The 17,577-nt window shown below is 51.0% G+C and overlaps 1 protein-coding gene across 9 annotated transcripts in view; it reads right to left on the reverse strand.

Moving 5' to 3' along the window:
• The window catches only part of LOC132907557 (histone deacetylase 4), a 26,617-nt gene extending 9,053 nt beyond the window's left edge, over positions 1–17,564 (reverse strand). For 5 of the 9 annotated variants that reach the window (XM_060960776.1, XM_060960781.1, XM_060960780.1 and 2 more), the window contains exons 1-4: positions 16,972–17,564; positions 14,346–14,476; positions 917–976; positions 236–393 (exon numbers count right to left, since the gene is read on the reverse strand). In XM_060960776.1, the coding sequence (XP_060816759.1) occupies positions 236–393; positions 917–976; positions 14,346–14,421 (294 nt within the window). In that variant the 5' untranslated portion in view covers positions 14,422–14,476; positions 16,972–17,564. Of the gene's footprint in view, positions 1–235; positions 394–916; positions 977–2,734; positions 2,944–3,248; positions 3,405–14,345; positions 14,477–16,971 lie in introns of those variants that run through there. The other 4 variants (XM_060960775.1, XM_060960778.1, XM_060960779.1 and 1 more) reach the window with 4 other exon arrangements.
• Positions 17,565–17,577: the final 13 nt, after the last annotated feature.

Genomic DNA, 17,577 nt, shown 5'->3' on the forward strand with positions numbered 1-17,577 from the left:
CAACGTTGCTGGTCACCGCTCGTATCGCTTCGACAGAAACTTTATCTTCTCCGGTCTCGAGTCTGCCGCCGACGGCGCGGTCAGGGGTAATCGCGAGCATGTTCGAACCTGTGCGTCGATCGCGTTCGCGCGTCAACCGCCATTAAACGGTGGAAAGAAAGAGAGGGATAGGAGGAAAGCAGGATCGTGGCGCGCGTGCAATCGTGGAACCACGAACGAGAATCGATTACGTTACCTCGAATATCTTCTGCTGCAGCACGTGACCGTGCAGGCTCGGTGACTCGCCGGAGCTAGCGTGATAGCCGCTCGATGTCAAGGTGGTCGTAGCACTAACTCCGACGACCAGGTCTCTCGGTCTGGACATTGGCGAGTCTGGCGTATCCCGGGCCATCTCTGTACACGTATATACATATATATATATACACGCACGCATTGACGACGCGCATGTGTTTCGCGTCACTCCACTTTCGAAGAAATGGACGATCGTGCGAACAAGCGCTACCGACGACGACATCGACGCTCAGACGAGAATATCAAGAATGGAAAGAAGGCGGCAGCGGTGTCAACAACGTGTCTGGTTTCCTGCGCGGAAACGGACACCGCCGCGACCAGCGTCGTCGTTGAGCGGTCCGTCGTCGCTCGGTCTCGGAATCTCGATAGCGTGTTTATTTTTGGAAGCGTCACACGCGACAACTATCTCGTTCTCTTCTTACGTTCGATCGAGTTTCGATCCAGCGTCGATGTCTCGTCGAATGTTTTCGAAGCGTCCGAAGCTTGTCTTTCGAGAGAAAAACTCGCGCGATCTCGATTCGTAGCGATCTTTCGAGACGTCGAGTTTCGAGTTGCATCTCCGCTCGAACGTTTACGAACACATACGACGAATCGCGATCGCTTCGTCCGCTTCTCCCGTGCTTACCTTCCTGCGGTAGATGCGTAAACGCGGTTGCGATCTCAACGGTCCTGTAACCCACGTCTTCTGAAACAAGGCAAAAGGCAAACGTTTAGCGGTGCTAGATCGACGGTTCGTCCGTCGGCTATTCTTCTGGCTGTCTCTCTGCTAAATTTTCAGAGTTTTGTAACGCGCGCGTTTCTTCCTTTCTTCTCTTCTCTAATTTCTCCCCTTCTTCGTTCCTTTTCCGCTAGCCTCTCGCATCTTCCGACTTGCTTTGTTTCCTTACTCGTTTTCTTTTTAACTCAATTTAATTTAATTTATTCGTCTCATATACGGGAAGTAAAATCCCATTAGAGTACAAAGAATCGCGTGTAACGTGATAGAAGGCCGAAGCAGCAACAACATAAATACGTATACGGAGAAATATAAGAAAATTTATGTTCGTATTCCATTGCCGTTCTCTTTACACACGATTCTTTGTACTCTAATGGGATTTCACTTCCCGTGTACGAAACGAATAAATAAATAAATAAATAAATAAATAAATAAATTGCTCGCGCGGCTCGATGGCTCGAACGTACGTCCGTTGAGATACGTCCGTTGAAATAGGATCGATGTACTACACGGTGGAGCGTGTGCGCGTAAACAAGCGAACGTACGAATTCGAGTGGATTTCGGAATCGGATGGAAACAGAGCGAAAACAGAGCGAAGATGAGCGCGGCGCGAGCGCGAACCAACCGAGTCGAGACGACGAGCGTCGAGTTAGCGGGCGAGCAGAGGTCACTGTACGCTGCGAGAATTCCTTCGAGTCAAGTCCAAGGTTAATCGCGGAGGAGGGCCGTTCCTCCACAGGCTCGCTCTGCTGTTCACCTTTCTTTCCTTCGTGTTTCTGTTGCCACAGCCGAAAGGTACCGACCGCAATTGCGATCGCCGTCCCTTCCAACGCAACCTCGCGTTTCCACGTATTTCCGCGTATTTACGCGAACCTCGCTGTGTGCGCCATCCGCTCTGCCAAAATTCTTCGTTAAATCGGTCGATTCGCAGAACGGAAGCGCACGCGTGTCGCAATCGTGGTCGTACGAAAGGAGAACGTTTCGCAAATTTATTAATTCACCGACCAGCCTCCATCGCCTGTGATATCGTCAGCCAATGCGATCACAGCTGCGTCGTATCGGTCGAAATAATTGCCATCGATCGCCATCTACGTGTTTCGATAACGTTTGCTCGTTTGCCGACGTTTGGCGCGCTTCGTACATTTCGTCCGATCGAGACGGTGGTGGTGATTTTACGATAAAAAAGGGACAGAAGAGGTAAGCGAAGAAAACAGACGGGACGAAGAAGAAGAAGAAGAAGAATCGTGGTATCGACGCCTCGACGCGATGTACCGTTATTATTAGCGAGCGAATGTCGGTGTGTAGGTCAGTTGAGTAGCTGGTATAAAGAGAGGAAAAGGTGACCGCGGTCGGTTCGGCGAGACCAGCGCAGGCGGTGGTTCGTATTTTGTCGATGCTTTCGTAGTTTAGAGGGACTCGGTCTCCGTCGTCTTGCGTTCGATCGGACGTCGGCCGACCGAGCAGCGCTCGATAAATCGAGATCGCCGGCGAATCGGACGAGGACCGAGGCGTAAACGCGTGGGAGAAAAGGCGAGCTCGAGCGGAAATTGGAGTGCGCCGCGTTGCGTGCCGTTGGTTCGCCAAAGGGATGGGGGTCGGTGCGAGCGGGACAGGAGGCCGAGAGCAAAGAGAGTCAAAGTAAGTTTTTACTCGTGTTCCTGGCCGGTGGCCGACTAGCTAAGATTAGACGAACGTTCGCTATATATAGGATGACATTTATATACGCACCTACTAAACGCGACGGTACACGCGCCTCCCCTTCCTCCTCCGACGCTCTGCTGCTCGCCCACACGCACGCACTCACACACACACGCGCAACTTTCTCCGTTCGTCCCTACGTTCTCCTTTCGACGATCCTTCGAATTATGTCTGGTCCGCGTCACTTTTTCTTCCAACGTGTCGCAGATTCCGTAATACGTAGCCGCCGATTGTTCGACGTAATTCTATTCTTCCTCCGACACGTAAGTGGAAGCGCGACCACCTATCGTACGCGTTGCACTAGGCGACGCGCGTTAACGCGACGCTCTTGCCTTTGCCGATCGCGACTATCGCGTTAAAGCGTCGATCGAATCGCATCGAACACGATGATCGAAACAACGCCACGCACGCACCTCGTTCTCGGCCTCTTGGAAACGACCACGATAAAATACTCAAAGTGTTCCAGCAAACGGAGAAAAACGTCCGGTATCTTACGTCGCGAGTAAAATTCAAGATTCCGCACGAGTTGACGTTTGTTACGTACCGCGTAAATCGAATGGCTGTCGGTGCTAACTTCGTTCGATAGGATATCGACGCGCTTGATCGATCTCTGCCATCCTCGTAATTATTCGCTCCTCGGTTACACTCGAACTTCTCGTTTCCTTCCTTCTTGTATTTTATGCGCACGGTTGCGTATATTTTCTATTAAAATTGACAAGGAGGCTGAGAAAATGGAACGAAAGAAGAGATCCGAAGGATCGTGGTTTCAACAGGTTGAAGAGACGGAAGAGGGCAGGAGGATTTAGTAGGAGAAGCAGGCGACGCTAAATGACGCGACGCGAGACAACGCGATCGTACGAGTGTGACCGCGTGGGCGTGTACGACTCGTATGTATGTGCTACGTATTTCCTCGAGGCGAAAGACCAAGCAAGAGGAAGGAAGACCAATGACCCCGTAATGAAAGCGATATCGGAACAAGGCGAATCGACTCGGCGGTGGTCACAGACCGACGATAGAATTAGACTCGCTATCTCTGTCCGTGTTATTTCGATTGCTTATTTCTCGAAAAAAGTGTTTGGTAACGCGAACGGATCGATGTCTCGTTCGCCACGTTCTCCCGCCTCGTTTCTCTTTCGTTTGCGTTAGATACACGTAACACGCGATCGTGTAAAAGATCGCAACGACGTTTCACAGGTTTGAAAACGAAACGGCGAATCGGGTCCACGGTGGTACTGGCTCGTTCGCCTTCTAAATTGAACTCGTGACTTCGTCTAAGTGGCGAGAATGATTCGCAGTGACGTCAAGCGTGTTTCAGTTTCTGCTCTTTGTTACAACGAGTTCGCGAATCGCGGCCGCTCGATTCGTTTCGAGACCGTCGGACGCGCAATTGCAAGAATTCGTCCGATGCGAATAACCGTCGTCTCGTTTTTCGCGCGCAACGCTTTTCTTCGAGATCGCGCGATTTCGTGTCGCGTCGATATACGCTGGAAATCGAGTAAAAAAGAAACGGAGGAGTTGAAGCCAGGAAACGCGCGCGCGCTCGCTTTCGGCCGCGATCTCCCGCAAATGTCAGTGGAAAAACGATGAATCGTGTCGGCGCGGCGCACATGCGTGCTAACGCGCGACACGATGTCGACGAGTCTCGCGAACACGAACAAACGCGATTCTCCTTGTTCGTCCGCATCGTTACGCCGGAGTTCGTTCCCCCGTTGCCTCTAGCTGTGACGCGAACGATATTCGAAAGAGGTCTGAAAACTGAAAACTCTAAAAACTAGTTCAACGTCTTTCTCTCCTCTCTCTCTCTCTCTATAATTTCAATTACGTTGCACATGCTCGTGCACGGACGCGTTGGTTCTTTGTCTTTCCCTCCTTTTTTTCCCTCTCGGAGACATTTCCGTTCGATATCGCCTGGACGGTACCAAACACGAGTGACGGCAAAGCGAGCATCAAGTAACGAGGACTCGCGCGGAAGAAACGATAACACTTTCAATGGAACTGACGAACGTCGATCGCGGCAGCGTTGCCTTTCGTTTTGAAACGCACAAAAACCCGAGAAAACCGAGAAAATATAGGGGGGAAACAGCGGAGAGACGGAGAACGGGAGAGGGGAGTGGACGGAGAGAGAAAGAGAGAGAAGGAAGCAGCCAACGGGACGACAGAAAGTTACGGGAACGATGCTAGTCGCTCGCGTCGTTACAAGCTAGGCACAACAGGTGTCGGTCGATTTGGAAATGGACTTTGAATCGCGATACAGGATACAACAGGCTGGAAATCCCTGGACTCGGATTTTACTACGAAGCGTTCGAGACGATCGACGGAGAGCGAGTGGACACGAATGGAAAATACACGACAGGGAGCGAAGAGAAGAGAACTTTGAGAGAATTTCGGCACCGAATTTTTAGGCCGAGTTTCGATGAGAGAGCGTCGATCGTCTCGTGACACGCGTCGAAACCGTTTAACCAACGATCGTGTGACGAAAAACGAAACGCGGAGAAGCCTGAGGGGAAACGATCGAAAGGACGATGCGGCGAAAGAGAAGCGACGGCAAAAGCGAAATACATAGGACGAGAAAAGAAAAGAAAGCGTACGTAGGTGATCACGCGTGACCACGCGTTGCTAAAATACACTTTTTTCTCGAACGAATTTATCATCGTTCTTGCGAAGAACGTTCACCACGTAGTCTCGTGCGTTTAATCGACTGGCTGCAGCATCGCGCGCACTATTATCACTCTTTGCACCAAACGAACACAAAAGCCAACACCGTTGTTGTTCAACGGCAAGCTGATTCGCGAATCCGCTCGCATCGCACTTTAAAAACACGGATAAACGCGATGAACGTGAAAAATAGTGGCTTACGTTTTATCGAAGATAGGCCATCGAGTCGAGCGAACGAGTCGATGTGTCGGTAATAGAAACACCGTCGGCGACAGTGACGGTGACGATGACGATGGCGACGGCGATGACGACGGCGATGTCGATATCGACGTCGGCGACGACGACGATGACGATGACAACGACGACGGCGACGATAATTTCGGAACGACGACGAAACGTAGAGACTGGAGCGCGGATTTGCTGGAGCGCGCGCGCGCGCATGTCACGGATAACGAGAGAGAACTGCGCGCGCGGTACGCGCTACCGTTTCTTTCGCGATTCTCTCGCATTCTCTGAGGGTGTCGCGCGCACACGATGACAGCGCCCTGCCTCGCGAGTTTCGTGAATCTCGGCTATTTATAGAGACCCGGTATTGTTGCGTTCGGACCACATTTGTGTTACTCGCGCGAGCGCGCGCACAGCGTCGCCAACGTAATTGTAAAACTGCCTCGTTCCGTACCTCTCCAGTTTGCCGCCCACTAGCTTCTATACCACTAACAGCGGCAGCAGCAGCCGCCGCTGCCCTTCCGCCGCCTTCCTAGCGCATTTGCGCGTTGCTCTGTTCTCCGCTGTTATACCGCCGTGTTACCGTTCCCTCCTTGCCAAATTCACCGTCTCCCCACGCCTCGTACTTCCACGTTGCTTCGCTCCGCCACTGCCTCTTCCATCGCCGAAACTTACACTCGCCGGAGTTCTTCGCTCGTTTTCGTCGCACCGCGACCAGCCCGATAAACTTTGCCGACCTATCCTTCCTTCTACTCCTTTCGCCTGCTTCCCTTCTTTCCCTTGCACTCTCCTGCCGCGTCGATCGAGGAAACGATTACCTTTCGCTTGCTCGCGTAAACAAAACGTTCTAGACGCGAGGAATGGATCGCGACGCTGAATTTTCAAAGGCTGGAGGACGGACGGATGGCTCGAATCGAGACAAAGCGTGGCGATGCGCCATCGTATCGCTTCTAAATACGCGCGCGATTAGGAATTTATTCTCGATGCATCGCGTCCCGCTGACGCAATTTAGTCGTCCGTTACGCGATGCGTACGATTTTCCGGAATGCCTAGAGCGCGATTCTATCCACGGAACGATTCGCTGACAAATCTATACGGACGGAAATGCGGAAAGCTATCGACGGCGAGACGAGCCCGAAAGATTTTCGCGCCACTAGCAGGTGGTGCGTGGATACCACGATACACGTGCGATCGACTTTCCAAACGTTCGTCGAACGTCGATCTTTATACCTGGTGGTTCCTCGTCGATTCCTTTCGGGAGACAGGTCCGCAAGGCTGGCGAGAGTCACGAGAAATCTACCTTCCGAAAATAGGAGACAAGGTCACCCCTTCTTGAATCATCTCGTAGCGTTCGTTTGGTCGCTCCACCCCGAAGCTCGAACGCATCGATCGATCGAACGACGAGCCCCGATAGCCGAACGGTGGTCGTTACGTGCGATAAAATTCTGCTTCGTATCTCGCAATTCGTCGATCATCGTATCGAATACGGCAGGAATTCGTGTCTCGCGTCGATTCGATTCGTATCGACTGTACGACCAGTCGGCGAGAAAAATCGATTGCCCGTAAGGTCGATTTGCTGGTCGATTCGTTCCACCTTGCAGGCAACATCGCGTCAATGAATGGCCGCGTCCATTGTTATTTACGATCGATCGATCGAGTTGGAGGAGGACGGCGTTGGACGGGCAGCGAGACCAAGAAGGAGGGTAACAGCCAGGAGTGGCAGTGTTTTGAATTTTTCTAAAAGATGGCGCGTGCTAGGTAGCGCTGCTCGTGACTCCAATCCATCCAGGGTCTCTCGTCACTTGCCACTATTTATAGACGACCGCTCGATATGATGTACCGGTGTTATTTTTAGCGGCTTACCTAGCTACGGCCCTTTCACCCCTTCGAAATAGCACCGCGGTAGACGCGAACGAGAACGCTATTCGTTACGCGTCCAACGGTCCAACACCGACCACGATTCCTTCGATTCGACATCCTCGAAAATCGCCTTCCGTCCTGTTTCTTTTATGCGACGCGTACAGCCGCGTACGAGATACGCGCGATACCAGATAGATAGATGGATAGGTAGATAGGTAGATAGATGGGTGGGAACAAAATAGCGATGCGGCAAACAAATTTCGCTGGAATTCGTTTCGAGCAAACGTTCACGGTCTGGTTCACGTACGCACGTTTTCGAACCGACATTGCCGCGTATCGTAATTACACGACGATACCTGAGAGACGTTTATTCGTGTAGTGGATCACGTAACTCGGTTTAATTACGTGTTGTCGCAATTACACGGTAAACCAGCTTCCGCTTGAAATAGCTAAATCGATACGAACGTTCGGAACGTACGTGGTCTGGCCGCGACGTCTTGGTCCGATATTATCCCGGTTCCTCTCGAATCTCTGGAACCGAACTGGAACGACCGAATACCTCTCGAAGCGACAGGAGATGGACTTGCGTGTTCTTGTGTCCGCGACAGAAACCCGTCCGTTCGCTTAATTGTAACAGAGAGAGAGAGAGAGAGAATTCGCTTCGTAGGTGGTCTCTGGACGGTAATACGCCGTATGGCGTGCTAGGACAAAAATAGTGGCGGTCCCGTTCGAAAATACCAGCTGCTAAAAATACGAGCAAAAATAAACGTCTACACGTGCAAAAACACGCATTAATATTCGCTGTGCGTCCGACGTTCGTGTTTTCGTGCCACTAGAGGACGATGAGCCGACGGAGGAGACGAGGAAGGAAGAAAGGACGGGACTAGGAGGAGCCGCGCGATCAAACCAGGCGGAGTCGTTTGGAAGAGGAAAACCGTGAACCGTGACCCTCGTCCCTGCGCCGGTGTCTTGCCAAAGTTACCAGCGTTACGTTCGGCCGCCGCTGTGTCGCGTGCCCTTTGCTAGGGGATCTAGAGATCCGAGAGAAAAGACGGAGACGCCGCGAGACACCGGGAATTCCGAACACGGAAGGCCGATCTTATCGGTTCACCCGTTCGGTATTTGAAACTGTCGTAAAACGTACGGAGCAAGTCCGCCAACGCGTTGGCGCCACCCCGACAGGCTGTAGCGATGCTTCAACTGACTCATCGGAAACGAAAGCGACGGCGACGTCGACGATCGTAATCGCGCCGTTGTCGCCATCGTCGTCGCCGTCGTAGTATTCGTCACCGTCGCCTTACGAGAGGATTACTGGACAAACGAAAGAAAAAAAGGAAAAGAAAAAAGAGAAACTCGTGGTCGATCTAGGAACGCGTTGCTTCTCTCGCGAAAATGCAAATGCGACGCGCGCACGTACACACGTATGCAGGAAATTAGAGACCGAGACGCGGTCGACAGGTTGGAAAAAGAGTTAAAAGATACGAGCCATTTATAAATAGATGGAGGATGACCTTTGCACGGATCAACGTTTACTTTTATAACGCGTTATTAAGCTAGGTTATCGGTTGTATCCCACTTGGTCGCTTCCTTTCGGGCAGATGCCACCGTTCACGAATCTAGGTTATGTTTACTACCCCCTCCTGATTTCTGCAACTCCGCGAGTACCTTCCACGAGGTTTACGCGTGCACGAACTTTGGCGCCTCCTACGTGAGCGCGACGCCACGCCGTAAGCATTTTCTCGTCTGGAAAATACACGCTCGCTCCACCGCGCATCTCGCGGACGGAAGAGCAGAGGCGAGCGAACGCGAATTCTCGACGAAGAGAGAAATCTTTTTTGTCCAACGAGAGATACGCGACGAGAAGAAAGTTTAAGAGGCCCCGGCAGAATCTGCTATCGCGTAAGCTAAACCGTGGAAGAAGCGGTAACCTCCGTTCACGTAGCGACTAGCTGTTGCGATAAAAATAGAAATAGCCATGGCGATCGATCGGCGGTCGTTTCCGTTAGGCTGTCCAACCGATGAAACGTTTTTTCCAACGTGAATTTCACGATCGAATCCGATTGGATCGGAATCGTGATGCGCGGAGAAAGGCACGAGGATCGTGGAATATCGTCGAGCGTACGTAGCTGGTGAATGCGAGGGCTTTGGAAAAATCGATGCACGAAGCTCGGCTGAAGGGCGACTGGTCGGCGACGGGGACGGGAATGTTGGCCGCGTGTAAACGATTGAAAACTCGCGTAGTGAGTATCGAGCAAGCAGCAGCACCACCCACACCTCCGGAATGGAGAGCGTTACGACGCGACAAAATTAGCACGGGCACAATAAGCGATCCCGCCTTCGCTCGGAAAAATAGATTTGGCAAACTACCAAAACTCGGCTTTGAATAGATCCGAAATATATGGATCATCGTAGTCTTTTGCGTTCCTTCTCGCACGCTAGCCATCGCAGTGAAAGCGACCTTTCCTCCGCGAGCGCGCAGAACCGCGATCTTTGCGCAATCGGAATGACGCTCGTGACAGTTGGCCTCGCGATCGACTGGTCGCGTCCACTTGGTCCAACGACTGCGGAAGATCGAGTTATCGAACGCGTGGCCCTACGCCGTTCGCAAGCAGCACCCCTGGTAAACGGCAATCCGAGCAAAAATAAATGAAGCCGGTGAAAATAAACGCGAAAGACGATTTTACGCGCGTGGCTGTTCGCCGCCGTAGTCGTTGTTGTCGTACTCGTCATCGTTGTCGTCGTCGCCGCCTCCGCCACCGCCGCTGTCGTCAACGTTGCCGAGCGGATGTAGACGCAAACTCGGATCGAACGCGATCGATTCGAACGCGACAAACTCGATCGCGCAACCGCTCGAGCGCCTCCTCGGCGACCTCGTTCCACCGACGAGATCGAAACTGGACAAAGGTGCGCCGACTAGTTTTTACCCTCGTTTGGGCTCGTAAAACGAGCACGCACCGTCACCGTCGTCGTTTAGACAGCGATTCGTTTTTTCAAAAGGGGGCCCTACCGACCGCACGGTGAGCGGATACTCGCGAGGCGGTTGAAACGAGCTTAGCGCGCGCGGAAACAAAGCGCATCGATTAGCGGGTTGGTTAATCCAAGCGTTGCCGTATAGCCCGTATATACCGTGGTATCGAAGCACGACGAGCGTCGTTGGTATAAATAGCGCGGTTCGATACGCTCTTTGATAACAACCACGCTCTTTCGTCTCTCCATCGAACGAATCAATCTTTCGTTAACGCGCGCGTTTCGACTCCACCACGATATCAAAGACAATAACGGTTTGTCGTGGTGACGGATCGATACGTAGGTATCTATTATTAGACTGCCTCGGTCGACACGCCGATTATCGCATCCGTAACGTTATCGCTCGTTCGTCATCTCGTGGACGATCGCGTTGCAACCGTTTGCCGATAATACGATGCGCCAGGACGCGAAGATGAAATTACCTAAGGGGCTAAGTCGAACGACAGCGAAGCGACTGGACGCGCGGCACGATCGATCGCGTCGTATTGCTTGGGCAAAAAAAAAAAATCTCGAGAAACATGATGGAGGAATATCGCGCGTGTAAACACGAGTCGTGTTGTTTGCGCGGTTCGTCCTGTCGACACAGCTGCTGCGCACGAGACAGCGGGTGTAGGTCCGATTCGACGTAAGCTCGGCAATATGCGCGCATGCATAATGCCAAGCATAACCGAGTAGTTTATTTATAACGTCGCGGAAATACACTCGACACCTTTATTGTAAAAGGTTGTGTAACGTGGCTTACGTGTTGCGTAACCGCGACAGAAACTACACGTTCACGAACCAACCGTCTCGCGTCCCTGCACCTCGCGTCTAACACGACGGGCTGCGATCGCCGAACGACGCGAACCGACGAATCGATTTCTACGCTTTACGAGCGTGGCTCGGCATCGTTGCGTATCGCGTATCGCATCGAGTTACACGAACAAATGGCTTGCGCGACAACGGACGAGCGCGATTTGCGAGAATCGATTCGTCGTTCGAGCGTCGATCGCGTCTATTCGAGGAAAAGATGATGGCGGTAATCGGCAGAGTCGGTCGAGCTGTTTCCACGGCCTGTGGTAAATTTAACAGCGAGAGTCGATTTCGTTGGTCGTTCGATAGGAAAAGGATAAAGGCGTTGTTCGGATTTACCGCAGCCGCGATCGGAAGCTGCGGTGTTGTTCTTTATTTTCTGAACGAGTCGTCGGTGAAGGCGTTCGAGGGAATAGAAATCAGACCACCCAAGTACCCATGGGCGTTCAACGGTACGTTCAAGGCGTTCGATCACGCCGCTCTGAGAAGAGGATGGCAGGTTTATCGAACCGTGTGCCACACGTGTCACAGTCTACGATTCGTTCGTTTCCTTGACCTGGTCAACGTAACGCACACGGCGGAAGAGGTTAAACGGATCGCCGCCGAGTTCCAGGTTTCTATGAGAGTTAGAGCGCGGTGGTTGACCGACGCGACGCGGCGTTCTGGCGTAACCAGTCGTAACCGAGCGAACGCTTTCGATCAGGTGGAGGACGGCCCCGACGATCAAGGCAACTATTACACGAGACCGGCGATATTGTCCGACGCGATTCCTTCTCCTTATCCGAATGATGAAGCGGCTAAAGCCGCCAACTATGGCGCTGTTCCACCGGATCTAACTTACATGATTTTGACGCGCAAACGCGGCCTAGATTACGTGTTTTCTCTGTTAACCGGATGGATGGACCCTCCAGCAGGGGTAACTCCGGACGAAGGCCAACACTTCAACGTTTACTTCACCGGTGGATCTACCACGATGCCACGAGTACGGCACTAGCGAATTCGCGATTCGTCGAACGCGCCTCGTCTCACCGATACTTATTTTTTACTACCGTTGCTTCTTTCAACGCTTTCGCAGATGTTCTACGAGGGAATCGTCGAGTACGACGATGGCACACCGGCCACGGAGTCGCAATTGGCGAAAGACGTGGTAGAGTTTCTAATGTGGACGGCGTCTTCGGAGCACGACACGCGAAAGATCATGTCGCTGAAATGCATTGGAATCCTTCTGACGCTACTGGTGTCCGTCGTCCATATCAACAGACGAAATTGGTCGCAAATGAGAAGCCGTCGCATAGCTTACGTACCAAATACCATCACCAAAGAACCTCGACATCCAACGTCTCCGTTCGCGGACAAATACAGCCGAGGAAGTAAGAGAAGCGGCTCGTTACCAAACTGATACGCGCCCGTCGTGTCTTCTTTCACCGTTGTAAAAAAGTTCGATTCGATTCGACGCAAAGATAAAGTTGCACGCGCGTCGAGACAGGGCCGAACAATTATGGAGAAACGAGGAAAAGAAGAGATTCGGTTGGATCGAGTTGGGTCGCGATGGAATGGGTGGGTCGGGTCGGGTTGGGTCGATTCGGTTCCGGTTGGTAGCGCGGGCGCAACATGTGCCACCGATAATCGTTTCGCAACGCGCGGCCTTGACGATGCCCGTATGCTCGATCGGGCCGTCTAAAAATAGAAAGCTCGAGAAACCGTGCAACAAACGTTATACCAGCTCTTTCTCTCTCTCTCTCTCCCTCCCCCCTCTCTCTCTTTCTCATTCGCACGCGCGCTCTGTCGCGTTCCGTCGCGTTCCTGCTCAGCTGGTGGCTTCGACGATCGACGAATCATAGATCATGGATCGCGAATGACAGATAACGACGGTCGCTGATCTACGATCTATTTCGGATCGAGAGATCCCCGCTGCGTTTCGAGATTTATTTTTACTCGTTCTTTCTTCGACCACGTCGCGCGTCATCTTCCACCCCTCCATTTTTCTCGCTCTTACGCGTAACCGCGTACCGAGCGAGTAAATTCCCCTATCTCTAAAATAACCGTGATTCCTCGAAAGTATCGACTTTGACTTTCGTTGCTTTGCTTGCCCATTGCACCCCACCCCACCCTTTGCCGTACTCGGCTTGTGTCGCGGTCTCGTTTCGTTTCGTTTCGTTTGGTTTCGTCTCCGGTCTGGTCTAGCCTGGTCTAATCGTGTCACATCGTGTCGCGTCGATGATCTATGCGCACGTACGCGGCTCGTCCCGGCGCTCAATGGCAACAAGTGCGATCGCGGAAGAGAAGGGGTGGCACGGATCGAAAATATATACCAAACGATGAATGAACCTACCGCGTTGACGTTGAGAGCGCGCCAGCGATTTCGCGATCAACCGTAAGAAGCGGAGACGGCTATGGTCGAAGGATATGGGCGGCACGAGAAACGATAATACTCGACGATTATCGTCGCTGTTCGATACGTTCGAAGCCTGTTACGATTCCCATACAATCGATTCGCACCGACGCTCCAAACGAAACATCAACTTTACCTCGATCTCGCTCGTAATCGAAAAACACGGTACGACCGGTTGGTAAGACCGGCGAACAGGCCATTCGTACGGATGGTTCGACGTTCGTGACCGATTCGGGGAGAATTTTCGTCTCGAAGAGAATCGATCCTATCGCTATCGATTGAAAATCAACGAAATAGACCAGAAGAACGGTCGGGGGCAAGAACGGTCGAGACATTGGGATCGACTCGACGACGACCAATCGTTCGTAGTATTATTATTATTATTATTATTATTGTGGAGGCTGCACGTCGTTATCTTCGCGATCGTTTCTCGATCGCGTGGCAGTTAGTTTGCGAACGTCGATTCCCACGCTGCTAGAATATCGCCAACAACCACAATCACGGGTCGCGTCGATGGTGACCTCGACCGCATCGTTTCTCGTTCTCTTTATCCGCGTTTGTCGCGAGTCGCAAATCGCGAGCCGATCCGAAATTCATCGATCACCGTTCTTGCCACTCCAACGTTGAATTGGTATTAAGAACCGGAAAATCCAGTTCAAATGTATACGTGTCTCTACGTCGAAAACTTACCTCTGGTCGCGACGGCGCTTGCTCGCGCTTGTTCGCTGGACATTCTGTTTCCTTCAACATTCACCGAACCCTGCATTTACCGTCAACGCTGCAACGTCGTAACTCTTTTCTGTCTTGGTCGCATGCGTTTCCTGCAACGCGAACAAGCAATTTTTTCCTCTCCCTCTCTCTCTCTCTCTCTCTTAAAAACAACTACGACACAACTTGCTAGAGCGTACGCGATCGTCGAGTTAGAAACTAAAGGGTAAGAGGAAAAAACAAGGATTGTCTCGAAATAACTTTATTCGGCAAAATCAAGTTTTAATCTTTTTGATCCAGTGGTAAAGAAGCAACGTTCGATAAATTTAACTGTATTGTTTATAAAGCGAAGTTTATACTTTGATTAGATATCACGAAAAAAGAATGTTAACATAGTAATTACTGTACAGTACTTGTAATCCTTGTCATATTGCGTGTTTCGATCGAGCAAGGAGTAGACGTTCCCTGTTTTTACCCAATACACCGAATCGTTCAAACCGCTATATCTCATTGAGATATTTCGAACGTTACAACGATCGTGATTTGATAATCTTCTGTTGTCTCCTAGTTGTCAAAAAACGAAATGTGCTATGAAATTGAAAATCACGAAAACTGAACGTTCCTCGTTTTTCTTCGATCTTTTCAACCGTAAACGCGGAAGTCGAAGCGTCCACGTGACACAGGCGACGCCGTGATTTTGCCACTCGATCACCACTCTCAACGGGAAATCCAAATTTCTCATTCGATTAGATTTATTCTGGTAGGTATCGCGCGTGGTGTCGTGCGTCGCGTGTCGCGTATCGCATACCGAGTATCGCATGTCGCGCGTAGGCTCGATCTCGTTTATCAAAATTTCGAGATTCGCCAGATACGATCGATCGTGGAAGTGAATCGCGATCTCTCGAATGGTTATCGTGTTTACCGGCTGCGTCAGCGTTAAACTTCGATCGCGTTCAATTCGTTCGAGGGGCCGATCGATATCATCTTTGTCGGCCAATACTTCCGTTTCGTTTCATAACAACCGATAGTCGCGAAATTTCTCGATTCGCTGGAAAACGTTGGGAATACTAAAGTTGGCGCGTAACGTATACGTCTCGTTTAGATAGAAACGATCGTTAAATAAATATACCGAACGTCCATGTAAGAAACCACATCGATCGACTTGTATTCGCGAGTGCGCGTACCCTCGCGCGCACGCACGACATGTATACACGGCATTTATACACGGCATTCGCTAAACTCAACCGAATCAATTCGAAGACTATAAAGGATAGCGAATAACGTCGATAACGAAATACCGAACGAATGGATATTGGTATTTCGCGTCGGGTAAACGAAAAACGTTAGCTCGCGGAAGCGCCGAGATATAACCTTCGGTTGAATTAAAAGAAGGCAAAAACGTTTGTCTGCGCGCCAAAGTCACATGGAATGGAACGACTTCTTTGTCGAACCGTGAAAATCGTTTATGTAGAAACAGCTGACAAAAAAGAGAAAAACGAGAGACACACACACGCGCACGCACATACACACATACACAGGCTGGCCCGAGTGATGCTAATTTAATTTATCATTTTCTAGACTTTGAAAAAGATTAAACATTTCCGAAGATTTTAATTTCGGAAATCGAACTCTGTGTTTGAGGAGCGGCATGCTCGACGTTCAATCGCGGTTACGATGAAAATCGTATTGGTATTAGTGTCGGTATTTGTAGCTCGTGAACGAGTCCCGTGTCAGTGTCCGTGACAACGATGATGATGATGATGGTTGTGGTGGTGGTGGTAGTGGTAGTGGTGGTGGTGGTGGTGGCGATGGCGGTAGTGGAAGTGGACATAGTGGCACTAGCGGTGGTAGTGGTGGTGGCGGTACAGTGGTAGTGGTAGTAGCGGTGGCGATGATAGTGGTCGTGTGGTGGGTAAAGAGCGGCGGTAGCGGTAGCGGTAACAGATCGAAAGTCACGAAAGCGGTCACTCGCTCTCATCGGCAAAACGCTTCGATCTCCCAAAATGGAAGATTCGATTTTCGGATGATCCGAATCGAACGATCGAGAGATCGAACAAACTATGCTTAGAGACTGGTATCGCGTACAATAAATCACTTAATTGCTAAACTACGAATACATTTTGATCGTTCGACACGTGGCAAAAATGCGACGCGTAGATTCGTGGAGAATGTTTTACTTATGTATGTGTGTATATGTCAACGAGAGAGAGTGAGAAAGAGAGAGACGGGGAAGGGAGGGAGGAGAGATAGACGAGTGTCTGTGTATGGAAACACGCGCACACATATATGCATGAGTTCGTGCGTGCGTACATGCGTGCGTGCGTGCATGCGTGCGTGCTTGCGTGCGTGCGTGTGACGTGAAGGCAAGAGGAGAAAAGATACGGAAGATTGATTGTCGACGGAGAAACAGCGAAAAAGAAGAGAGAAATAGCGAGGACCGAGAAAATTGGAGAAGAAATAGAAAGAAAGAGGAGAGAAGAAAAAAGAGAAAAGGAAGAGGTGGAGGAGAAGAAGGGGGAGGAAGCGGAGGAGGAGAACGCATCGAAGAAATAGCGAAGAGAACAGCCAGCAATGGTCGGTACCGCGCAAATCCAACACCAAGACTTACTGACTTAACGCTGCCACACCTTTGCGAACCACGAACGTAACCAATGTCTCGCGATGGCACTCGGTGTAATCTCGCTTTTAGTATGAACACTCGAGAAAAACGGCGAACGCGTAGAAGGAAGAAACGCTGGTCACTCGCGAGACACTCGCGATACGCCTTACACAGAGCGTATATGCATGGCATGTACACACACGAGAAACATAAAAACAATGCGATCGCGCTGCTACCTCGACGTGGTTTGTTCAACTATAACGGCTCGTCCGATTATTGCCAGATGCACTTGGTTACCTTGGTAGCACGCATGCGTTTCGTGAGACACGAGGAACGCGTAAATTGGATTTCGTCGAACGACGTGTACCTCTTGGAAACACCTTGTATACACAGTGACACCGTTCCACGCGTACAAATTGTCGATTAAACTTTCTACGATTGCTCCTCAACGCTTCATCGCTCCTCGCGATTTCACGATGTCGTCGTCTAGCTACTTGTACAAGCTATCTCTAACCTACAACTTGGCGAATCGTTGCAGTCTTGCCAACTACCGCGACTGCTGTATCTTGAACGGCCTCGAACGCGACAAGGATTACCGCGATGACGTTGCGCATC

This window comes from Bombus pascuorum, chromosome 5 (assembly GCF_905332965.1).
Source record: "Bombus pascuorum chromosome 5, iyBomPasc1.1, whole genome shotgun sequence".
Lineage (NCBI taxonomy): Eukaryota > Metazoa > Arthropoda > Insecta > Hymenoptera > Apidae > Bombus > Bombus pascuorum.